The sequence below is a fragment of the Phacochoerus africanus genome, chromosome 13 (assembly GCF_016906955.1).
Source record: "Phacochoerus africanus isolate WHEZ1 chromosome 13, ROS_Pafr_v1, whole genome shotgun sequence".
NCBI classification, from domain to species: Eukaryota; Metazoa; Chordata; class Mammalia; order Artiodactyla; family Suidae; genus Phacochoerus; species Phacochoerus africanus.
Window position 1 is genome coordinate 12,275,915 of NC_062556.1, and position 27,363 is coordinate 12,303,277.

General features: G+C 39.9%; 1 protein-coding gene across 1 annotated transcript in view; it reads right to left on the reverse strand.

Moving 5' to 3' along the window:
- SOHLH2 (spermatogenesis and oogenesis specific basic helix-loop-helix 2) overlaps positions 1 to 27,363 on the reverse strand; it is a 106,650-nt gene that overhangs the window by 53,730 nt on the left and 25,557 nt on the right. The window contains 4 exon segments of the mRNA XM_047755809.1: positions 11,446 to 11,541; positions 18,910 to 18,986; positions 24,884 to 24,937; positions 25,428 to 25,526. Coding sequence (XP_047611765.1) covers positions 11,446 to 11,541; positions 18,910 to 18,986; positions 24,884 to 24,937; positions 25,428 to 25,526 — 326 coding nt within the window.

Below are 27,363 nucleotides of genomic sequence, written 5' to 3' on the forward strand. Positions count from 1 at the left end.
CATAAGAATCAAATTAGGTATCTGAAGAGTTCCCAATCTCCTGAAAGAAAAAGAAAGCTTGCTTTGTAAACGAACAGGCATCTACTATAAACTCTCACTAGGGGTGATTTTTGTCCCCAGGAGACATTTGCCAATGTCTGAAGACATTTTTTTCATCATCACAACTGGCATCTAGAGGGTAGAGGTCAAGGATGCTGCCAAACATCATACAATGCACAGGACAGCCTCCCACGACAGAGAATTAATTATCTGTTCCAAATGTCATTAGTGCTGAGGTTGAGAAGCTCTACTATAAACCTTCTGAATTATAATATAGAATTATTAACCATTTAATTTCTTTATCCACCTTTGACACTCTTAAATCGTGCTCATTTTTTTTTTTAATTGGAGACAAATGGACAGATGGACTCTTTCTGTGGTTCCCAAGAGTAACAATATGTTGCTTGAGCTTTTGATGGAAAACTGAATACTAAGAATTATAAACTATGGCAAGAATATATTTAAAAAATGGCAAATTTGAATTTAAAAATTCAAATTGCCTCTTAGAAAATAGTTCTCCAGTAATTTAAAATCATTAGCATTCATAGATATGCTTTATATTTTCCCCCAAATTAAATTATAATTGTGTATTTTTCACAATACACAAATTACAAATAGGCTCATAAGTAACACAGTACACATGGGCTCTTCAAATGAACTCGGAACCTAAGTTTTAAAATGTTTGGAAATTTTCCACCCACCTATTTTAACGGAACTGTCCTATATAAGCTATGTCCAGTATTGTTGGTTACCTGGCTTGTTCTCAGAATCACAGAAATTGATTACTCAATTTCTAATTATCCTTTCCTTCCAAAGCTGCTCATTATTCTTAGCATAATTATTCTTTCCTTTCAAAGCTGCTGAGGCCCGAAGAATGTTATTGTAGTAGGTAGGTAGGACTATAACCATGGAAGTTAAAAGCCAGAGAATTAAGAGATTTCAATCATATTTACTAACAACTTTTTACAATTACTAATGCACTAAATTACCTTTAAAGTACATATACTTTTAAATGCCGTGATTGCAATATTTTTGGACTATTACATCCAAGCGTTTACTATAGCTTGACTCTGCTTAACAAATTATGCTCTCGTGCAGTGTGGCAGTAGGGTCCACATTATCTCGCCCCTATCTGGCTTTCTAGATTCAGGTTTTATCAAGTCAGCTAGATCAGACTAAATCGAGTCAACAGGATTCCCTGATAGTGTACTGGATTCTCCCCGGCAGTTCCCCAGTGCAGGATCCACATAAGCAGACAGAGGAACCTCCTTCTTGGGACTGTAGTGCTGAGGGGATGAATTGCCTGCAGCCTGGAGAAGTGCAGAGCGACCTTCAAAGGCTACGATAAAACCGGCCAGCAACTCCCTGTGAGCACAGTTCATTGATTTGGAAACTGCCCTGGATATTTCCTCTGATCCTCCCCAGCTGCCAACTCACTTATCCCTTGGTCTTCGTTGGTTCTGATTTCAGCCTGAAAACGTTTCCTGTCCTGTCATCTCTGCATCAAGGAGGATAGGACCCCGCCAACCCCCCTCCCCATTCACATGCCTCCTTTCTGACTCTGGCTCAGTTCTAACGTGAATGTTCAGCTCTGACAACTGCATAATGTGAGGTTCAGCACATTTACTCCTGAACATTCTTATTCATCCTGGCTTGGGGCCTCTCCCACACTACCCTCTGACTTACACTTTCCTTTTGTGGTTAATGCGGAAAGACAACAGGAAAATCCCCAAGGTATTCTCAATTCCATTTCACATCTCTGCTTCAACAATTAGAATTCACTTTAAGTAGCATGGTAAGGCAGAGACTGTCTTAACTATGCTTCCTATCCCAGGTTCCCACATATAGAGGATGATCAATAAATATATGTTTTCCCCAGTGAGTTAGGAACCATTGCCCTTAGGCAACGATGAAAGTCAAGGAATGGCACCAACTTCTAATGATGCCCTGCAGCCAAGTACACTAAGATGTGACAGTTTTCTCATCATCCAATACAGCAATTCACTTTCAACAACAGGGTTTAGTTCTACTGAATTACAATGAGGCAGATCTGCCTCATTTTAACCATAAGTCTTTACTCGGAAATGTGGAGCTAAGCCAAAGTGACACTAGAACTGCAGATGAGGGGGGCTGTGTCACTCAAGGGAAGCGAGGCCAGGCACTGCCACGTTGACCAATTCTGAGGGCATCCTCCCAGGTGACCACACAGCAGAACCCTTAGAAGCAGCTCCCCTGGAGTCATTGATTCTGGCGCCACTGCCAGAGGAGGTCAGAGGAGTCTCCTTAAGCCGCAAGGACTGCCCACTGGAGGTCAGATGAAATTTCTACATCACCATCAAGTCAGACCCTCTTAAAAGAAAGAAGGCTCTTCTCTGTGAAGGTGGAGGATGCGGTGAAAAACGATATTCACATTTTCCTTGTAAAAACTTAGGTATCTATTTACTACCACGATTTAAAAGTCAGCTAGAGAAATTTTTATTTTTTCATTATGAAAAATTTCATACCTATTCAAGAGTATATACATAATAGATGTACATTATGAAGTATATGTGTCTAGGCACCCAGCCTAACAGACACTACCGATTTTTAAAGTATTTTATGGGCCTCTGCCATTCCCAGTCTCTCTCCTTTCTCTTTTAAGATGTAAAGGTTACTTATCCTTTTTTTTCTTTCTTTCTTTCTTTTTTTTTTTTTAGGGCTGCACTTGCGGCATATGGAAGTTCCCAGGCTAGGTGTTGAATCTGAGCTGCATTTGCTGGCTTATGCCACAGTCATAACAAAGCTGGATCTGAGCCCTGTCTGCGACCCACACCACAGCTCATGGCAACACCAGATCCTTAACTCATTGCGCGGGTGGCCAGGGATCAAACCTGCATCCTCATGGATACTAGTCAGGTTTGTTACTGCTGAGCCACAGTGGGAATTCCTGGAGTTGTTTCTAATAGTCATGATGCAGATGTTGGTAACCTGAGTTAGGTGCTGAATTAACAAAATACTAAAACAAGTGGCATAGTGTTAACTTAGTAGGTCTGCAGTGGGAGCAGTGGGAGGCAGGGACACAGGTGTGAAGGTGGAAGCCTGAAGATTCCTATTATGCCATAGCAGACCAAGAGCTCACCAAAGCTGTGGGACAAAGAAAAGATGCCCCCCAAAAAACCCATAATAATAATAATGTCAGCTTAATGTTACTGGCTGCCTTAGACAAGGCAGAAGAAGAAAATGAGCTTGGGATATAATCAGCCAGTTTGCAAGGAAAAAGGAATACAGAGAGTGAGTCTAAGGGAGAATCAAGAAATTTGGGGCATCAGTGGGCATGAAAGGGTTGGAAAGGCCAACTGCTTCTAGACCCAAAAAGCAAGAGTTAAGACCAAGAAGGATACTGAGCAAGAAGAGACCCACTAAGACAGCCTTGTGGCAAAGATCAGATTATGAGTATTAACTTTATACCCTAACCTATTATTGCAGATAGCTGCAAGGTAGCTGCCATTAGGTAGAAACAGATACAGGCCAAAGAAATAAATCACACTCTAAAATTATCATTATTATACATGGAATTGACTACCACTTTGATGGAGTTATATTATCCAAGAAGCCATAAACTTGGTCTAAAAAGCTATTGATGGTTTGAACTATGAAGCCATCACCTGTGGGAACCCAAGTTTGTTCAAACAGAAAATGAGTTATAAAAGCTGTGCATCCCCAAAGGAGGGCCTAACCTTCAATGCCCACTTCGAATATGAGCAAGAAGACTGAAATGAAAGAAACTCCCAGGGAGTAGAATTGGAAACCGTTGAGAAAAATAAACAAGAACCTTCCCACCAGGAAGCAGAATCAGAGCTTGACCCACCCCATTCCCAGGGAAGAGGGACTGCCCAATGGGACTCCATAAACACTGTGGACCAGTGGTGCTGTGCGGTCTTCCTTTTCCGTGTAAGTGATTACGGGGATCTTCCCCTCTCAGACACAGTTTGGGCCCAGCCTGTATTTGGCTCAGACCATACAGCATTTGCACAAGGCTTTAAAGGTAGTATCCTAGAAACACACTGATGAAAAATCAAGAGGTTCTGTTTCGTTATAAATATATATATATGTATATATATAAAATGAATATATTCTGGTTATGTTCAGCAGACCAGAAAATACACTGAGTTAGAAGCACTTTAAAAATATCAATTGAAATTCTAGATTCTGACTCAATGAGGCAGGCAGGCCAGGGGCCATCACTGTCAACGAACAGCTGAATTTCTCTCTCCGTAGTTTCAAAGAAGGATAGCATTATCTACTGAACACAATATCCAAAGATTTGTAAGCCTTACTAAAAATATTATTTGATACTATAGAGTGAGCATAGGCTGCTTCAAGAAATAAAACACAAATGTCAGTAATTTAACACACACCCACTCATAAAAAACTTACTTTTCACATACACCACAATCAAATGAGGGCTAGCAAGGGAAGAGAAATGGGTCTGCTATATATGCAATGATTCAGATACCTAAGTTCCTTCCATCTTGTGGCTCTTCTTTCCCCTAGGGCATTGGCAATTACTTCTAGACCCTCCACTCATCAACTGAGACTGAAAAAGAGGAGACCCAAGAAGGATCACCTGGGAGATGTTTATGGGCCAGTCAAAGAAATGCCATACATCATGTCTGCCTGTATTGTATTGACCTAAGGTCAGACACAGGCCCACACCTAGCTGCATGGTGTTTTACAAACTAACCTCTAAACGCCATAGCATACATCCTACACACTACTAACCAGTGTTTCACACATAGATACCACCCAACAAACTAGCGTGTGCACCAAGCACTGTTAAAATATATCACACGTGGAAACTGTAGCCTAGTTTTGCATCTCATAAAAAAAAGAGTCTGGTAGGCATAAAGAAGTCTGCCACAGTCCATCAAATTTGTTCACCAAATATCCTTTTGCTCCTTTCTTGCCAAAATATACTTACCAGCCCCCACCAAGGAAAACAAGACAAAGCTGTGTCCATTCATTTTGTTCATGCAAATCTGAGCAATTAAGTTGAGAAAAATATATTTGGGTCATATAAAGAAAATGTTACAGACTCAAAGTAAAATCAATTTTTATATTGAATTTAAAAACATTTTGTTTGCTGTTTTGATACTTTAAATTTAAATGGATGGACCCTTTGCTCTTGGCCTTCATAGAATATCAGGGTGAGATATACCCTCTTGCCTGAAGAAACAGAAAATTGGACAAAAATATACAAAACACTTGTTTGCAGACATTGAGAAACATGCACCATGAGAATGTGATCCATAAGAGAAATAAAGTGAGCCCTGCTCTTTCTCACATTTCTGTCTTGAGGTACATTCCAGGCCTTAGGGCAGGGAGGGGACCCCAGGAAAGCAAAGTAGTTTTAAACAGACAGAGACAGAGACAGAGTTCAGGGAGACAAAAGATGTCACAGGGCAGAGGAAGAAGTATACGAATCACAACTCCACGAGGGGGCCTCTGGAGTCTTGGATGGATACCAAGATGCCTAAGTTCAGAGAGAAAGCCTACACGGTGGGGCAGGGTGCTCACATAGGGCTAAGAGGCATCTGAGCTCCAACCAGCGAAAGGTGGGTATCCAGTTGATCACTCAAAACATGTAACGAAGACCCCAACAGCTATGCCTTAGTAACAGGGCTAAACTCCCTCTAGACCTACCCTAACAAAGGCCCGAAAAGACTGAACTGCGAGTAACTTAACTGCCTATAAGAACAAAGCCCAGTGAAAATCTGTAACCAACAACATAAAATCACCAATGTCTAGTACTGAATAAAAAATTAATAAACAAAAAGCAGGAAATGAGACCCCAACCAGGAAAAAATAAATCAATCACTAGAAACAGACCAAGAAATTACAGATAAAGGAATTAGCAAAAAAGCATGTTAAAATAGCTATCATAATATATATCCAATAATTTAAAGGAAAACATAAAAGAAATAGATATAAAAAGAATCAAAAGGAACAGATAAATGCATCTGTATAACTGGTTTACTTTGCTGTTCACCTGAAACTAACACCATTTCCTAAGTTAACTATACTCCAATAAAATTTATTTTTTTTAAAAAAGTAAAGGACTGAGTGGAATGACATCAAGTGGTCTATCTCAGGTTGCAATTAAAGTCTTGAAAAGAGAGAAAGGGATAGAAAAGGAACTTGAAAAAAAATGACCAACATTTTTCCAAACTTGATGAAAATTTAAAATCCAGACATCCAAGAAGTGCATGACGAGGATAAACACAAAATCACACTAGGGCTCATTATTTGTTTAAAATGTTATAAACAATTCCTGAAAACTAGTAATAGAAAATCTTAAAATCAGCCACTTATAAAAGCCACATTATGTACAAAGAAACAAAGAAAATCGCACACTTCTCATCAGAAACTGTGGATGCCATGAGACACAGGAATGGGATCTTTAATGTACTGAAAAACTAAAAGTGACAACCTAGCATGTTACCTCCTGTTCCAGAAGGATTCTTCCTTTCCCTCTCCTCTGAAGCCTGGAATCATCATTTGGGCCCACCCTTCTTCCCGGTGGAGCTGGCCATTAAACCGAATACGCCAGAGAAAACATGTGTCAAAAATAAAGGTGAAATAAAGACTTCCAGACAAACAAAAGTACAGGAAATTCATTGCCAGCATACTTGCACTTCGAATGATTTTAAGGCAGTTTTTCAAGTGGAAAGAAAATAGTGCCAGGTGAAAACTTGGATCCACTTAAAGGACAAAAGAATGTCAGAAATGACAAACATGTGAGTATAAATTAAAATGGATAGACTCCAAAGGCAAGTTATTGTGGTTTATTAGAATAGTGGGGTGAAAGTTAATCAAAAAAGCGAGAGCAGTAGTACCTCACATTGGATTAGACTTGAGAGTTTACAAGCATTTTCACACAGATCAGTTGATTATGTCCTTACAAAATCCAGACGATAGGTATTTCACCGGATGGATGTGTAGTGAAGAATTAACCTTACCAAAGAGATGTCTGCCTGACTTTTGCTCTTGGCTGCTGAGAGGTGATCTCCGGGTCCTTCAAACATTTTGCTTGATACTAGCGTTTTTATTTGCCTGGTGGTTTTGACCACCAGGTAGTCTAACAATGCGATTTTTTTTAAATTTTTTTTTAATAATCACACCCTTAGCACATGGAAGTTCCTGGGCCAGGAACTGAATCTAAGCTGCAGCCACAACCTACACCACCGCTGTGGCCAGGATGGATCCTTTAACTCACTGCACTGGACCGGGGATCAAACCCATGCCTCCCTAGCAGCCAGAGGTGCTGCAACTGGATTCTTAATCCCACTATCCCACAGCAGGAACTCCCAACAATGTGATTTATGATAGGGGTTTTTGGTCATGTGGTATCAGCTCTGTCATGTGGAGACTAAGCATCAGCCTTGTAGGGAGTGTGTGATGGGGAGTATGTGAACCCCAATAAAAACTCTGAACGCCTAGGATCAAGCGAGTTTCCCTAGTTAACAACACGCCATGCATGTTGTCACATATCATGGCTGGAAGAGCTATAACTGGCCAAGACTTAATGAGACGGGGACGATAGGAAGATCCATGTTCGGAGCCCTCCTGGAGTCTGCCCTATGCGTGTCTTCTCTCAGCTGATTTTAAACTCTCTCTTTTCTGTGTAATAAACAGTAACTTAAAGAGTAACAGCTTAAAGAGTTCTACGAACACTTCTAGAAAATTACTGAATGTGTAGGTGGTTATGGCAACCCCCTGAATTTGCAGTTGGTGACCGAAATGAGGCAGTCTTCTGTGTACTACTATCTCCTTTAACTTCGCAGGTGGCTGTAGACACATTAGCAGTCCTTCTCCATACCCACCTTTCAGGCAGCCCTGCCAGCCTTCAGCAACTACTGTTAATCTACTTTCTGTCTATATGGATTTGCTTATGCTGGACATTTCATATAAATGGAATTATACAGTATGTGATCATTCGTGAACAGCTTGTGTCACTCAGGATAATGTTTTCAAGGTCCATCCATGTTGTAGCCTATGTCAGTACTTTATCTCTTTTTACTGTTGAGTAATATTCCGTTGTTTGTATATACTACAATTTGTTTATCCATTCATCAGTTGATGGATATCTGGGTTGGTTCCACATTTTAGCTATTATGAATAATAGTGCAGTAAACATTTGTGTACATATTTTTATGCGCACCTAGGTTTTCATTTCTCTTGGGTGTATGCAGAGGAGTGGAATTGCTAGGTCACATGGTAACTCTACGTTTAACCTTTTGAGCAATGGACAGACTATTTTCCGAGTGGTAGTGCTGGGGGAAGGGCAGGGGGTTGGGTTCTTTTGTTTTGTTTCATTTTTGGGTTTTGGGTGTGCCCATGACCTGTGGAAGTTCCTGGGCCTGGGATCAAAACTGAGGCACAGCAGTGACAACAGTGAATCCTTAACTACTAGGCCACCAGGGAACTCCTGTGTGGTACTGTGTTACACCCCACCAGCAGTGTAGGAGGGTTCTAATTTCTCCACATCTGCATTATTTTTTATTTTTTAATTTTTTTTGTCTTTTTGCCATTTCTTGAGCCACTCCCATGGCATATGGAGGTTCCCAGGCTAGGAGTCTAATCGGAGCTGAAGCCACCAGCCTATGCCAGAGCCACAGCAACATGGGATCCGAGCCGCATCTGCGACCTACACCACAGCTCATGGCAACGCCGGATCCTTAACCCACTGAGCAAGGCCAGGGATCGAACCTGCAACCTCATGGTTCCTAGTTGGATGCGCTAGCCACTGAGCCACGATGGAAACACCCACATCTGCATTATTACTCGTTAATATCTGCCTTTTTTTTTTTTTTTTTTTTTGCTTTTTAGGGCCGCACCTGTGGCATATGGAGGTTCCCAGGCTAGGGGTCCAATTGGAGCCACAGGTGCCAGCCTACATACACCACAACCACAGCAACGCTGGATCTGAGCCACGTCTGCAACCTACACCACAGCTCATGGCAATACTGGATCCTTAACCCACTGAGTGAGGCCAGGGATAGAACCCACAACCTCATGGTTCCTAGTCAGATTCGTTTCCACTGAGGCAGGACGGGAACGCCAATATCTGTCTTTTCTGATTATAGCAACATGTTTTTATAAATGGTACTTTTTATATTTTATAATATATTTGGACATTAAAAAATTTAAATATATTAAATATTCACTGATTTTCTGCTTTATGAATTCTGAACTCTTCAAAATAATCCAAATCCAAATACTGATATTAATACATATTTAAATATTAAACAAAGACCCCAAACTATCACTTTAGCACTAGCTATTTCAATACATAACTGCAACTTCTTATAAAACTTTCCATGAAAAATTGCCTTCAGAGCTTAGAATTAGATACAACTTTTTCTCTATTTGTATATTCCCTCTACAAAAAAAAAAAAAAAAAAGGCTGTATAACTCATTCCTTGTGCTGATTACTAGAAAGCTTAAAGGTAGAGCTTTTCTTAGTTGGGAATCTTGCAAAACTTTAACTTTTATTTTTAATTTTTATTTATTTGCTTTTGAGGGCCACACCTACAGCATATGGAGGTTCCCAGGTTAGGGATCCAATCGGAGCTACAGCTGCCGGCCTACACCACAGCCACAGCAAGGCAGGATCCCAGCCATGTCTGCAACCTACACCACAGTTCATGGCAATGCCAGATCCTTAACCCACTGAACAAAGCCAGGGATCGAACCCACAACCTCGTTTTCTAGTCGGAATCATTTCTGCTGCGCCATGAAGGGAACTCCTTAACTTTTATTTTTATGTTTTATCTTCTTGGTATTGTTTTTATAGCTCTATATTTAGTAAAAGATAATACAACCCTCTTTAAAGGGAAATAGGGTATAAAGAAGTAAACAACTAAATAAGTAGTATCTAGTAATTATTTAATAACATGAGTCATGACACCTCATATCTATAATTAACTTAAACAGGGAAAAAGAATTCCAAACAGTTCCCATTTGGAATAATTTATAGGAAGTTACTTTATATTTCTCTGCATTGCTTTTTAAAGATGTCACATTAAAATTTAAAATCACATTAAAAATCATTTGTCTATATGAAATGTATGAATTCTTAATTTAAAAAAGAAAGTGAATATCTGGAGTTCCCGTTGTGGCTTATACTGGGTTGAGAACCCGATTAGTATCCACGAGAATGTGGGTCTGCTCCCTGGGCTCATTCAGTGGGTTAAGGATCCAGTGTTGACACAAGCTGCAGTGCAGGTCGTGGATGCAACTTGGATCTGGCATTGCTGTGGTGTCGGCCAGCAGCTGCAGCTCCAATTCGACCTCTAGCGAGGGAACGTCTATATGCCACAAAGGGGACCCTAAAGGGAATTTAAAAAGAAAAAGAAAGAAAGAAAAAGAAAGTAAATATCCCTAAGTACCTACAGAAATGCATTTGACATTCACTACTGATCATTCTGAATAGAATTTAGGTTTTAGTGCCAGATATAAGGTGAGAACACCATAAGCCAGAAACTATACTTACCTCTGAGTGATTTCTATAAAATTAAAGTCCAATAATTTCACTTATTAAGTTGGGATAATAAATCACATGCATCTTCCAAACCTAGCTGACAATTATAAAACAATCTAAACATAAATAGGAGGACTCGATAAAAATGTTTATGCCTTAAAAGAACATGTCTCTTACCCTCCTTCTATCCCCACTCTTGACTTGTGAACCCTTGGCAAAGTTTGGTCCAAAGAATGAGGCCATAACTACAAATTAATGAACATCATAAAATGACTAACATTACCAAGTGCTGAGTGGCAGGACCTTGTAGTTGAATAAGTATTGGATTTCTAGAATGGTAAGAAGTCTTAGAAATTGTGTGGTTTGCCTCAGTCATTTTACAGATGTGGGAAATGAAGATGAGGTGAAAGAACTTGCCCCAAATCTCTTAAGTTGAAAGCAGTGTGAGAACTATACCCAAGCTGATTCCTGATTGAAGGCTGTTTCCACAACACCATGATAGTTCAAAAGAGCTTAAAATGCATCTGATTTGCAGCTGTTTAAACTTTGTGTTTTAAAAAGCCGAACATGACATATCCTAAAATAGCAATGAGTTCCAATGCACTCCAGCACTGTTACTATCAGAGCAAATAATGGGTATATTATTAAAAGCAAGTGTAATGAAGTGTAAAAATATCTGGGATATTTTTTAAATTGTAAGCGTGCTTTTAAAATCACTTTCATACAGACAAAGGAACAAACTTCTAGAAGAGCTAAAGAGAGGTTTGATAGCTCTATCTTATCTATTTCATTCCCTGGAAAGTGTGTGGAACATTAACGTCACAAGTTAAATATCACAGATGAAAAAGCGGAAGAAATAGTAAGCAATCCTGTTCTAGAATCACAGGTTGCATCTTGGAAGATGGTTTGATCTTGAAGGCTTTTTTACTGGTCCTCTCATGGCATTCATTGTCTTCTGATTAAGTGAATTACATCTTCCCCTGAAATAAAATAAGTTTCAGTCATGATTTTTCAGTCACCATTGTGTACAACAAAAGCATTGTGTGTTATGTGGGAAGAGCTGTTTATTTCACCTAGTTCCCCCAGCCCTCAGTCCTTCACATAAAGGAATCTCTTTATGTAATTTTTTTGCTTACCATATAATGTTATACCACATCATCTCATCAAGCTAGAGAGGCAACTAGCTCAAGGACAGATATTCCAAAGGCCTGGAAGCAGCCTATGAGGTGGTCTAATGTAGAAAGTTTTGTCCAAAGAGCAATGAGATGGGCCATTCTGATACTTGCCTGTGGAAATGTGAATTAAAGCTAAGAAAATACATGGAGAGAGGCCATGAAGACAAGAGCAGGGACAAGATGGAAAGAAGGATCAAGTTAAAAATTACAGTAAAATTGAAACTATGATATACCAAAATCTGTGATATAAAAGTGGTATAGAAAGTGAAGACGGCAGTTGGTAATGAGAAGAAAATGAAGTGGAGAATAAACCAGTGGTCCATTATTCTACAAACGACAGCAGCAACATTTTTATAGTGCATCATCTATGTCAGGGACTACTCTAAATTTTATTTATTTACTAATATCGACTTCATAAAATACCTATCATGTGGATAAATCATTAGCTCTGTTAGAAGAAAAGAAACAAGGTGATAAAGTTAAAGTATATCTGGAATTGAATATAGGAAGTATGAGTTCAAAGTCTGTGCCTTTAATGACCACTTTACATGGCAAACCACTAAAGCGGTGATGTGTGAACATCTGCTGAGGTCTTTAAAGCTTCCCTGAGTTCTAATTCTAATATCTGTCAGTCCAGTTCCATTGGAATTACTGTTCTTGCATTACCATGGGATATTCTTTCCCTCATTGACTTATAAATCTTTATAAAACCAACTTGCCCATGTGCTCACTTCAATTCTTTGCAAGAAGCTTTAAAAAATATTTTACTCAGGGAGTGATGTCAGCAAAAATGACAGTAGAGGGGGCTCCAACAATTATTTCCTCCATAAAAGCAATGAGAAAATTTGCAAAAATGGTCAGAAGCAACTTTTTCAAAACTATCAAAATTAACCAAAGGCTTGCAGCAATCCTGAAAATTTAATCTCACACACACACACACACACACACACACACACACACACACACCTGAAACTCAGCAAGAACAATGAGCTCTGCAGCATTTTAACTTGTCCTACCCTGCTTTCCCCAGCTCTGTGGTATTCCTGTGAAGAAACTGGACAAATCAGTCCTGAGGTTCATAGGGAAAATAAAAGAACTGTGAAAAACCAAAACAATCTTGTAAAAAGAAGAATAAAGTTGAAGGACTCTCACACTTACTGATTTCAAAACTTTCTGAAGAGCTATAGTCACCCAGACAGCATGGTACTGGTGTAAGGACCGACTTATAGATCAAAGGAATAGAAGTGAGAGTCTAGAAATAAGCTCATATGTTTACAGTTAATTTTTAAAAGGGTGCCAAGGTAATTCAACTGAGGAAGAACAGTCTCTTCAGCAAATGGCGCTAGGACAACTGAATAAACACATGCAAAAGACTGAACCTGGACACTTATACCACATACAAAAATTAACTTACAATGGATCAAAAAGGAACTAAAATTATAAAACTCTTAGAAGGAAGCAAGTGTAAATTTTTGTGTTCTTGGATTAGTCAATGATTACTTAGATCTGATACCCAAAGTACAAGTAACTGAGGAGAAAAAAAATCCTAGGAAGCCAAGATCTACTGGAGTTCATCAAAGTCAAACTTTTATACTTCAAAGAATATAATCAAGAAAGAAAAAATGGGAGAAATATTTGCAAATCATATATCTGATAAGGTCTGGTAACCAGAATATATAGACACAACAAAAATTAGACAAACAAAATAGTTAAAAATGGGCAAAGGACTTGAATAGATATTTCTCTGAAAATGATATACAAATGGCCAGCAAATACATGAAAAGAAGCTCAACATCATTAGTCCTTAGGGAAGTGCAAATCAAAACTACAATGAGATACCACTTCACATCCACTAGGATGGCTAAAAAACACCCGAACAGGGAGTTCCCATCGTGGCGCAGTGGTTAACGAATCCGACTAGGAACCATGAGGTTGCGGGTTCGGTCCCTGCCCTTGCTCAGTGGGTTAACGATCCGGCGTTGCCGTGAGCTGTGGTGTAGGTTGCAGATGCGGCTCGGATCCCGCGTTGCTGTGGCTCTGACGTAAGCCGGTGGCTACAACTCCGATTGGACCCCTAGCCTGGGAACCTCCATATGCCGCGGGAGCGGCCCAAGAAATAACAACAAAAGACAAAACAAAACAAAACAAAAAAAAACACCCAAACAATAACATTGACAAGTATGTGGAGAAAGTGGAACCCTCACACATTGCTAGTGGGAATATAAAATGGTACAGCCACTTAGGTAAAAAGTTTAGCAGTTCTTTAAAAAGATAAACAGTTACCAATCGACCAACAATTCCATTCCCTACCATGTACCCAATAGAACTGAAAACACACATGCACAAAAACTTGTGCACGAATGTTCACGGCAGCATTATTCATAGTAGTCAAAACATGTAAATGACTCAAAGGTCCATCAACTGATAAATGGATAAATGAAATGTGGTATATCCAAAACTGAAATTTTTATTCAGCCCTTAAAAAAAGAATAAAGTACTAATACACACCCCCTACGAGGATGAGCCTTGAAAACATTACGCTAAGTGACAAAGTCAGACACATAAGACCACGTATCATTTGCTTCCATTTATATGAAATAACAAGAATAGATAAATCCACAGAGACAGAAGGTAGATTAGTGATTGCCAGGGGCTGGGGGGAGAGAGGGATGGGGAGTTACTGCTGATGGGTGCAGGGCTTTTATTTTTTGGTGCAATAAAAATGTTCTGGAACTATATAGTAGTAATTGCACAGCCTTGTGAATACACTAAAAATCAACAAGTTGCACACTTCAAAAGGGTAAATTTTTAATGTGAATTATATATCATTATTATAATTTAAAAATGTACTTTTGCAATAAACTATTTCCTATGTTAAGTTTTTAAAATTCAAATCATGTTTTAGTATAAATTTCATCTTCTAGTATAATATGGAATTAACCATAAAAATTCAATTATATCATATTTAATAGTTCCTAAATGTGAACTATTGCTATAAGATCCAACTTACCAATCATCAAAGTGAAATGCATCACTCTAAGAACATGTTTAATCTCCTAGACATCTTTTAGAGTAATGCTTTTTGAGATGAAGAAGGCAACTCAACTCAGTGGGCTGATTCAGTGAATTACATCAGTATAAAAATGAAGCAGAACAGGAAACACCAGCACACATATGCACAGTAAGGGTAAATACTGCTTCATAATTCAGTTGTACTTTAAGATGTATGTGGGTATACTGGGCCACAACAGGCTCTAACTTATGGTCCGCAAAGTTTAGAAACCATTTTACAGTCCTAAGTATTGCAAGATTATGTCACATAACACTGCTGTGGATGTGCCACTTGCTGTTTCTAATTATTGTCATGTGTCCTACTCTCTTCCTAAAAATCACCTTTATTACTTTGCTGATTCCTTATAGTCAACAAAGTACTATACACTGAAGAAGAGGCGCTAACAATTATTGATTTTTCAACAATCTTTAATTCTCCTACTAACCATTCAGTTTGGGTTTCATCATCATTTTTATAGGTAAGCCTGAAAAAGTTACTTATATGAAGTCATGTTCAATAATAAGTGGCAGAAGCAAAATAGATTCAAGTTTATCTGCTCCAAAGCCAGTGTCAATTTCCATTTACCACCTTTGTTCTTAACTATTTTTTTAAAAAAATACTGTACTGTGTTTACAGTGTTATTTTGACTTGAGAATTTCCTTAGTCTACCTAATACGTATACTTCTTTTGAACTTCTCCTTTAATAAAGTTATTAAAATGAGTACAAAGTATATATATTCTCCAAGAAAATACTAAAAAGCGCTAATAGAAATCATCTGACCAGGGCCCAGACCCTCGGATGTGAGGGCCCGGTCACTTCATCAGAGGAACAGCGATGAACCAACCACACGTGGCTCACTGCTGAACCGGCTTGGCCTGTGTGATGGCAGCTGCACTGTGGTCCTCCTCCCTCTGCCCCAGCTGCTGCCTTCCCTTCCCTCTAGCGGCACGAGTCCGAGTGCTCATGGGTAAACTTCCTGCTTGCTCATTTCCACCTCAGGGGCTCCTCTTGAGAGCTCCAACCTGTGTTCAAGGAAAAACCAAACTGCCCTCGGAGACCTACAGTCTAGTAATATTTATGTGTATGTGTGTTAATTTAGGATTAGAATAAAGAAGCTTTTTATTTCAAAATATTTCTCCCTCCAGTATTTAAATAAATCTTAACAAGAGAGGTGAAGAAATGTGAACTAGAAGATAAATATACAAATCAAAAATAAATATTTAGGATGATCACAGAAAGAGTTTAACACAGCAGGCCTGAGACTGCTACCTTAGAAAGAGCTGCTTACAAGACTGGAAACTTAGTGGTAAATGGCTTCCTACACTGACATAAAACTTTCCTTAAATAAGAAGAATGTAGGGTCTGGGGGTGGGGAATTGGAGGAAGGTGGTCAAAGGTATAAATTTCTAGTTATAGATAAGTGAGTACTAGGGATCCAATGTACACCATGAGGACCATGCTTAACGCTGCTGTAGATACACAGGAGAGTTATTAAAGAGGGTGAATCCCAGCGTTCTCTACTGGCCTAATGGGTTAAGGATCTGGCATTGTCATTACTGGGGCTCAGGTCACTGCTGTGGCTTGGGTTCAATCCCCGGCCTGGGAACTTCTGCGTGCTGTGGGCAGTCAAAAAAAAAAAATAAAAAAGAGGAAATACTAAGAATTCTCATTACAAGGAGAACATTTTTTTTCTCATTTCTTTCTATTATATCTAAATAAGATGATGGATGTTAGCTGAATCGATCATGGAAATCATTTCATACTATAAACAAATCAAACCATCATGCTGTGTGCCTTACCTGTCTATCAATTATTTATCAGTTAAACTGGAAAAAACCTTTGAGTACTAAGCATCTAATGAGGGTCCCTAGAATAGAAAAGTTCACACATTGTCACAAATCATCGCTGGAGGAACTAAGTATTGTCCTATGCGACTCCACTGGGGGACATTTAGAAGCTTGCACCTGGTTTCCTCCGAACTTCATCTTATACACCTTTTCCTTGAAGCTTTTGCTGCGCATCCTTCTGCTGTAATAAATCTTAGCTGTGTGCACAAATAGATCTGCATCCTGTGAGTTGTTCTGTCGGATCACTGAACATGGGAGTCGTCTCGAGGCCCTTCCAACAGAGTTGCAGAGGGAAGGCCTTCTCCAGAATTTACTTTCATGTTTTCACTACATTTTATTTCCACTGATTAAAAAAATACAAAGATAATGAATTATCTTTGTAATGAATTATATTTTAAAGTATTTGACTACTCAAGGAAGAATATGTTTTTATCCATCTAGCCAAATATTGAAGAAAATGTCCCAGGAATTTTCAGAAGAAACCTGCTATATATATATATATATTTTTGTTGTTGTTGTTGTTTTTGCTATTTCTTGGGCCGCTCCCGTGGCATATGGAGGTTCCCAGGCTAGGGGTTGAATCGGAGCTGCAGCCACCGGCCTATGCCAGAGCCACAGCAACGCAGGATCCGAGCTGCGTCTGCAACCTACACCACAGCTCACGGCAACGCCGGATCCTTAACCCACTGAGCAAGGGCAGGGACCGAACCCGCAACCTCATGGTTCCTAGTTGGATTCGTTAAACCACTGCACCACGACGGGAACTCCGAAACCTGCTATATTGCATGCACCCTGAGTGCCTGTATTTGAAAAGTATTCTGATTCATAGCTAAGTTATACCTTCATTTACAACTTTTATACTGTTATGTATGAATATATCCCCTACGTGAAATAAAGTTATAAAAGACAAGGATTAGAGATGGCTACAACATTGTAAATCAACTATCCAAAAAAAAAAGAAAGAAAAAAAGACAAAGATTGCCTTAATAATAATTCTTTTATACTTAATGGAGGATCAAGAAAAATCATGTGTAGATATAGCTTCCTAGACTCATAAAATATTCCTCTGGGTTGTTTTTTTTTCCCATTTTTTTTTATTACTCAAATGAATTTATCACATCTGTAGTTGTATAATGATCATAACAATCTGATTTCACAGGATTTCCATCCCACAGCCCAGGCACATCCCCCCACCCCCCAAACTGTCTCCTCCGGAGACCATAAGTTTTTCAATGTCGGTAAGTCAGCATCTGTTCTGCAAAGAAGTTCAGTCTGTCCTTTTTTCAGATTCCACATGTCAGTGAAAGCACTGGATTGTAAATTGGTGCAACCACTGTGGAAAGCAGTATGGAGGTTCCTCAGAAAACTAAACAGAGAACTACCATTTGATCCAGCAATTCCACTCCTGGGCATCTACCCAGAGAAAACCACAACTCACAAAGACACATGTACTCCAGTGTTCATTGCAGCACTATTTGCAATAGCCAAGACATGGAAACAACCTACATGTCCATGGACAGAGGAGTGGATCAAGAAGAGGTGGTACATATACACAATGGAATATTACTCAGCCATTAAAAGGAACGTAATACCAGCATTTTTTGCAACATGGATGGACCTAGAAACTATCATGCTAAGTGAAGTCAGCCATACAATGAGACTCCTCTGGGTTTTTTTGTTTTGTTTTGTTTTGTGTTTGGCCACCCTGAGGATATGGAGTTCCAGGCCAGAGATCAGATCTGAGCCACAGTTGTGACCTCAGGGATGGAACCTGCGTCCCACCGCTGCAGAGGTGCCATGGATTCTGTTGTGCCACAGCAGGAACTCCTATTCCTGTTCTTTATTCATCCTAAATTGTTTTTTGTTGTTGTTTTTGTTTACACAGGAAAACATAGTTTAAACTGCACTGTCATCTATGTTTATTTCAGTGTCCATATTTCCTCATTAAAAAGGTCAAGGCTGATATATTGCTTGCATTTATATTGTTGTTAATGATGGAGTTTTAAGCTTTCCTTGGAAACAATAGTATTTTAGCATTAAAAAATAAGATCTTATCATGTTTGAGGAAGAAATATATTCCTGGGACCTAAAGAATGTATTTAAATAATGAATGGAGAGTACAAACTTCTTTAAGTTCTCTTACCATCTGCTATTTTATATTATTGCTATAAAATCTAGAAGTTCAACTTCCAAAATTAGGGGACACCTGTTTTGTCAGTACCAGTCACATGTGCATATAATTAATTAGAAAGGAAAGCTATAGTTAGGCTTACGTTTTCACTAGATTCTCTTTCATCCTAGGCAGTTAATCCATCTGTTGCCTTTTAGAAACTTGGTTTGAGCCAGAGACCTGAAATACAAAAAGTTGAGCATTTACCCTCTTATTTCATGACTGACTTCAGAGATAAGAAATAAGTTAACTTTCAGAGATAAATTACTTCCCAATTAACTCTCTCCTAACCAGACCCTTCTGTAGCATATATAAGAGAAGCTGAAGAATAATATGAAATGCCGGACTTCTCCAGTATTAACAGGCTTCTAAAGATGCTGGAAACCCCTCTATCTCAATCCCACAGTCCATGGTGATTTTTTTTCTTCTTTTTAGGGCCGTGCCTATGGCATATGGAGGTTCCCAGGCTAGGGGTCAAATCGGAGCTGCAGCTCTGGGCCTACGCCACAGCCACAGCCACAGCAACGTGGGATCCAAGCCATGTCTGCAACCTATACCACGGCTCATGGCAACGCCGGATCCTTAACCCACTGAGCAAGGCCAGGGGTCAAATCCACATCCTCATGGATAATGGTTAGGTTCTTAACCTGCTGAGCAATGATGGGAACTCCAGTCCATGTGATTTTTAACATAAATATAGAAGAAATTACGAAAATCATATCATTCATGTGATACAGACGATTAAAATTTTTATAGATACTAAATATTAATAATATATAAACTCTGCCATTAAGGTAGACAAAACAATAGAAGCTGTAGCTGTCTTGAAATGAAGAGACAAGATCATATTTTCATTTATGTCTATTTTAAAATTTCTCCAAGATTCAAAAGTGGACACTTCTGTGGGTGGTGTGAATACAGTCTGCAATACAGGAAAAACTGAAGCGGATGTTCTTAGTGATGGCGACTGCAGCCAGGAGAAAATGAGACCATTTGTTAAGAGCAGCTAGAGGAGTAAGAGAGTTGCTGATAAAAACTCTGAAAAGCAACTTTTAAGGGATAGGTGAATCACTAAAGATAGAGCCTCCATTTAAATAACTGGAAGGCGTTCCCGTCGTGGTGCAGTGGTTAACGAATCCGACTAGGAACCATGAGGTTGCAGGTTCGATCCCTGGCCTTGCTCAGCGGGTTAAGGATCCGGCGTTGCTGTGAGCTGTGGTATAGGTTGCAGACGCGGCTCAGATCCCACGTTGCTGTGGCTCTGGCGTAGGCCGGTGGCTGCAGCTCCGATTGGACCCCTAGCCTGGGAACCTCCATATGCCAAGGGAGCGGCCCAAGAAAAGACAAAAATAAATAAATAAATGGAAAACATAGAAAAATATATGGTCATATGTGTTGAGGGGGTTAGTCTTAAAAAGTGAGCACAGTTAGCAGTATGAAATGCCTCAGAGATGCCTATTACCAGGAGGCTTGAATTTGGTTTATTGTAGTCATTGTATTTGGTTTATTGAGAAACAAATCGTGGCCGAGCCCAGTGCAGGGGCAGAAGGCAGCCGAAAGAGGTCCCGGAGTAAACAGCAAAGGCAGTGAGTGTATTCACTCCTTCAGGAAGTTTGGCTGAGGAAAAGAAAACTAAGGTAGCAGTTTTATGAAGATGCGGCATAACAGGCCAAATAAAGGTGGTTTTTGTAGAAGAGATGAGCATGTCACAGACACAGGACACAGCACAGCCAGTGGAAGACAGGTAGGAATTATGAAATAAGTCTTAGATGCAGCAGACAGACTTGGGAAGAAGTACGGGATCCTTTTTCTTCAAGGCAGGAGGAGGAACAGGAAAGGTGGATAAAGATGTGAATACATCTGAAGGTAAAGGGATGACAGTTGGACTTCACACCTGATGAATTCTTTGCTTTGTGAAGCAGTATGTTAGAGCATTTCCTGAAAGTGGCAACTGTGGGCATGTTGGATCAGCAGACGGAATCCACTCATTTATTCACTCAGGAAACGTTACTGAGAATCTTCTGTGTGCCACGGCCAGATCAGGCCCTGGAGTACAAAGCTAAGTCACGGTTCTTACAAGCTACTGGGGAAACAGCAAAATAAATAGACTGTATAATGCGCTGCCTCGGCAGAGGCTTACATAGGTGCTTTGCAAGCATACAGAAGACACGACTAATTCAAGCTGTAGTGGGAGCCACACAGAAGGGTAGTCAGTTAAGAACCAGAGAAAGGACATTGTAGGTAGAGGGAGCAGCACAGGCATAAAAGTATAAAGCAGAGGAGTTCCTGCTGTGGCGCAATAGGTTAAGGATCTGGCATGGCTGCATAGGTCACAACTGTGGCTAGGATTTGATCCCTGGCCCAGAAAATTCCATAGGCCACGGGTGCCAGCAGTTGTGGGGAGTATAGAACAGATGAAACCGCTGAGCAGCTTTGCTGAAATCCTTTGGAACGCAAAGTCGCTGAAGATGCTACACTGGGAACACCACCATATTTGTATTTCAGAATGATGACTCCGATAGCAGAGAAGAAAAATAAGTATGGTGGGGACAAGACTTTAAGAGCTGTGCTGCTGAGATTCTCTCTCAAGTCTAGATTTAAACCTGGGGAGTTCTATCTTTAAAGAAGCATTAATAAAATAGAGTTGTCCAAAAAGGCAACAGAAATAGCCGAATAGTCTGGCACCTATGTCATAAGAAATGGCTAATACAACTTCATATTTTAGCTTAAGGAAAAAAAAATTATGAGAAGATCAAGAGCTGCTTTCAAGTCTTTGGAAAGCTGTTACATAGGAAAAGTATAGACTTTCTCTTCAGAGGATGGAATTAAAACCAATGGGTTTTAAGGAATTTTCAAGGAAAAAGAAGGAGCAGAGGTTTCAAGGAAGAAAAATAAGGAGTTGACACATGAATAAGACTGTTAGAATTGCCTTACAATCGGAATGGCAAGCCATGAGGTCCCACTGTACATAGAGCACAGCGGACCATATCCACCCTCTTAGGCGAGAACACGACGGAAGACAGGATGAGGAAAGAATGTATATGTATACGTACATGATGTGTGTGTGTGTGAGAGAGAGAAGAGAGAGACTGGGCCTCTATGCTGTACAGTAGAAACTGGCGCAACACTGTAAATCAACTATAGTAAAAATAGAATTAAAAAAATTATTTGTAAATCCAAACGAAAAAAAATGTCCCAGGCAAGAGAGAAGATACATGCAAATAACTGATGTTTTTGGATCTCTCCAAAAGAAGAAAGTTTGGCTTGTGTTTTGCTCTTGCCTGTATTCTTTGAATTATTCGTAGAAAAAACAAAATTTAAAAGAAAAATAAGAAGGGAATGGCCGCAGGTTCCTTGTCTGTAAAGCAAAGCATTATATTCAACAATTCTCAGATCCATTGCTAGAATTCTATGTTTGTAGGAAGAGAAGTTAGGTTTACCATATGTTGCAACAAGCTCCAGTCAGTCTTTCTGCCTGACTTTTTAAAGTTTTCTAAATGTTTTATTAAAGTAGAGTTGATTTACAGTGTTGTGCATTTATTTATTTTTTTTTTGTCTTTTTTGCTATTTCTTTGGGCCGCTCCCGCGGCATATGGAGGTTCCCAGGCTAGGGGTTGAATCGGAGCTGTAGCCACCGGCCTATGCCAGAGACACAGCAACGCAGGATCCGAGCCACGTCTGCAACCTACACCACAGCTCACGGCAACGCTGGATCCTTAACCCACTGAGCATGGGCAGGGACCGAACCCGCAACCTCACGGTTCCCAGTCGGATTCGTTAACCACTGTGCCACGACGGGAACTCCTACAATGTTGTGCTTTTAATTTTAAAAAATTTTAATTACAGTATTCTGCCTGACTCTTAACTGAAGTATAGCTGATATACAATATTCTATAAGTTACAGGCGTACAATAGAGTGACTGATGATTTTTAAAGGTTACATTTCATTTATAGTTATTATAAAATATTGGCTATAATGCCTGTAGAATCTTAAAAAGCAATGTCTGTACTACTCATACACTGTAAATCAGAAGAATCCTGAGATGTGGAAACTCAGTTTAAGTCTAAACAGTGAAGCCAGCAGAAATATAAAGAGCAGACTCAGCAAATAGCTCTGGTTATCTATGAAAGAATCAATTATTTATGTATTCAGCAGGGAAAGAACAGCAAATCGTTAACCGACCTTTCCAGTCACCATAGTATCCACGTGGTCAGAACCATCTTTAACTGCAACGATTAACAATTTACTCTAGAGTGAAAATCCTTATTAACATTTATACATGCAAACAGGATTAACATCTTCCTGGGAAGCTGTTAGAACAGGCTTTGATTGTATGTTCAGTGAGCCTGTGTAATGAGAGTCGGAACTACTCTACCGAAATGATTTATTTTTAGATAAACAAGGATAAAGGAGGAAGGCTAAGACAAGCAGAAATTCTGATGTCCCGTCACAGGAGAGGGGCGAGCGAGATCAGGAAGGAAAAACAGGAAAACAGTGTTCCCCAGAAAATCTACTGGAATTTAGAACCAATTATGTGCCAGGCATTTCACTCAGCACTTTACATGCATTGTATCTCTAAAGCGCGCGAATCCCATGCAAAATACTGCAGCTATTTCCCTTTCACAGAGGAAAGAAATGAAGGCCCCCAAAGGTCGATCCCCAGTAGGTACAAATCTGCGATTCAAATCCAAATTTGCAGTGATTTCGAAGTCTGTGGTCTTTCATCACCTCATGGCCTCACAGAGGAGGCAGCAGTTTGCTACACCTTGAGGGAAGCAGCCCCGGCATGTAAGGGAAGCAGCGTGTTCCAAGCAGAGCACACGGTCTGGGGAAAGGCGTGTGGGTGCCGGTGCTGTGGGAGGAAGCAGTGCTTCCAGCCCAAGCTCCAGGTTCCAGTTTGCACTGGCTGTCCACGTCGCAGGTAAGAGCGACAGGCAGTGAAGCCACGCGGTCTCGGTCTCCTACTTACCTTAGTTGGCACGAGGAGTCCAGGCCCCCTTTACTCACGACTGCCCTGACGTTCCTCTGCCGGTTGTTCTCTGGATACCCCCTGATGGGCTCCAGTCCTCCCACTGACCCTCCGGAGACTCTAGATCAGTGATTAGCTGATGACCTTTATGTCAAAACCAGCCCTCAGGTGCTCCACCTCCTTGCCTCGCCTACTGTGTCCTGGGCACTCCAACCCTCCACCTGGCCCTTCTTCCCTTGACCGCTACTGCTACAGCTCTGCAGAGCTGTATCTTAGACTGTCTCCTCTTGCCCTGTGTATCCTCCCTGATGCATTTCATTTGTTCATATGATGCATTTACTCTCCATATGCTAATAAAAGTTCTAAACCCTTATCTTCAATCCTGATCTTTTTTTTTTTTTTCCCTGAGATTCATATACTCAACTGCTTTTTGGACATTTCCATCTGGATAATGCACATCAAAAAGTGAATTCATATATTCATATCTTAACCTTAAAACATATGCCAAAATAAAGTTAATAAGGATTAAACATTTAAATGTCAAATACTAAGCCATATAAGTACTAAAAAGAACTATCATACATAAAAGATAGCTCTGACAACACCAAAACCAAAACTCTCTAATGCCAACAACTTCATAAACAAACTGGAAAGGCAAATGAAAAACCGTGGAAAACATGGGCACCATCTTTCCGAATTCACTGATCACTTTCCTACCCTGTCATTTGTGAGCACACACTTTCCACCAATAGAAATGCTGGGTCCCTTAGACCTCACCATGCATAACTGTGCCTTGAACTTCACAACAGCACGGGGATAAGTGCTTATTTGTTTGGAGTTTAGCAATTATAAGTCAAACTAAAAGGACAAATGAGGAAGCAACTACGCAAAATACTCTCTTAATTTGGGAAACTTTTACCTCTGTTTTACCTTTTTATAAATGCTACATATTTTCCTCTTCACGGACCCTCTATAGAAACTTGGTACCTTGTCTCCCCTAAGTCCAACATCTGTTTCTCCACCAAACCAAACTAATCGAAAAGTGAAAAACATAGTTTATAGTAAGAGAAAACTCTTAGAACTTGGAAGTGAAAAAGCAAAAGTTACCTGAGAAGTTTTGGCTAGGTATGTACGGTGCTCATTGCTGGTCTTATGGTAAGCCTGGACAAGACGAGAGAGAATCTGTTGTCAGAGAAGACTGGCAACACTAACGAGACTATTGCTAAGTCGAGTCTGTCTCTGCTTTTTTAATAGTGTAGAAAATAGTTTTGTAAATATTTTGTGATAATTACATAGTAATAGGTTTGTAGATAACATACCAGAAGTCATGGCAGCTCCAAAGGAATTTCTTAGTACAGAATAAAAACAAACCTTTGATTCATTTCTTTTTTTCTTTTTTTCTTTTTGCCTTTTCTAGGGCCGCTTCCGTGGCATATGGAGGTTCCCAGGCTGGGGGTCTAATTGGAGCTGTAGCCACCGGCCTACGCCAGGGCCACAGCAACTCGGGATCCAAGCCGCGTCTGCGACCCACACCACAGCTCCTAGCAACGCCGGATCCTTAACCCACTGAGCAAGGGCAGGGACTGAACCCGCAACCTCATGGTTCCTAGTCGGATTCTTTAATCACTGTGCCATGACGGAAACTCCAAACCTTTGATTCTTGTTCCAGTCTCAGTGCATAATCTTTCACTTGACTTTCCAGACTCCTTTTTTCTTTCTCTAGTTGCTTAAGTACTGCATTTAAGGATTCCTGAAAGTATAAACAGTAAATGTTTACATGTGCTCACATTCTAAACAACAATAAATACGACCATCAATTTCTTCGCTGGCAAATTCCTTCTATCCCAAATCATTTGTGATTTCAAAATTCTATAAAATGTGCCTTTTCAGTAATGGTAATAATAATAGTTTCAATACTGGAGTTCCTGCTGCGGCACAAAGGGATCAGTGGCAACTCTGGAGCCCTGGGATGCAAGTTTAATTCCCTGCCTGACGGAGGGGGTTAAGGGCCTGGCATTGCTGCTGCTGCAGCATAGGTAGCAACTGTAGCTCCAATGTGATCCTGGCCTGGGAACTCCATATGCTGTGGGACAACCAAAAAAGAAAAGAAAAAACTTACAGTATTTATTGAACCTTAACAATATGCCATGTACTGTGCTAAGTGCTTTTCACTGATTATTTCCTTTCATCCTTATTATAAGATGCTAATATATTTATTTCCACTTTACTGTTGAGAAAATTGCACCCCATAGAAGTTAGATAACTTGCCCATAGGCCCGTGGTTAATAAATGGTAGAGCTGGAATGAGAACACAAGTAATCTGACTCCAAAAAGACACACGCTAAACAATTATTATATGTGTATTCATAGACTGCTACAAGGGTAACAAAAGTAGAGTATTAGAGCAGGCAACAGGGTGATAAGCAGGGGAACTGTGAGACTACTGTAGAGGAGGACAGTTCTGGAAACTAACACGTCAATCCAGACACCCCTCCCGGCAAATAGCCGAAGCCAAGGAGAGGAGAAGGTGAGCCAAGTGCCAGAGCAAATTGGATTAAAATTTTAATTCCTAAAATAATAGCTGATCTTTTTTCAGTATCTCCAATTATTTCCCATATTCTTACACATTAAATTTTAAAATCTCCAAGTCAAAGTCTACACAACTTTTGCTGGTCATTATCTAGGCCACTGAGTCTATTAAAAGAAACATTCAATTAAAAATGGAAGCAGCTGATTTAAATCTCCACAAAACAAAACTGCAAGAAATTTTAGAGTTCATATCTTCCTCCTGAAATATAGCTCATTCTCTAAAAACTTTATTTATTCTTTCTTAAATATCTGTTAATAATTATGAGACGTGTAAAAATTGTATTGTAGGAATCGTTAGGTCAGCTGAAACAGCAAGTACTAGTCTCTAAAAATGACAGCAGTGACAAAACAAACTTTGCAAGTGGCAGCTCTCCACTGTGTATATTTGCTGAACATCCCTGTTGAACCTCAGTCAGTGGTATTTCTCAGGCAGGCATTATTTGTCTTTAAAAAGTATGCACTGGCATCCTAAACGGTTTTCAACCCCCATCCTCCAAATATAAACTTGCTCCAGAAGAAAATCAATGAAAGCCCTATAAACAGAAGAGGATAAACTGAGTTCTCTACAGAAAACCAAACCCTTACAAAATAAACCACTGCTCAAGTATGAGAGTTTCTGAAGGGACAATCAGGGTAGTGATGAATGTAGTTTAAAATTTTGCTGTATACACCCTTGCTCCACGGATTCCAAGCTCAGCCTTCCATGGTAAAATGGTTCACCTGCATCATTGTTGAATACATTTTTTTGGCCACGCCTGTGGCATGTGAAAATTCTCAGGCCAGGGATTGAACCCACGTCACAGCAGTGACCAGAGTGACAGCAGTAACAATGCTGGATCTTTAACCTGCTGTGCCACAAGGGAACTCCTAAAGACATTTTTATGGACATGCAAGAGAATCTAACCATTTTTAACATGGTGTCAGTGGGAAAACACATTCCAAATTCCAGAAATAAACCCTGACACCTATGGTCAATTAATCTTTGACAAAGGAGGCAA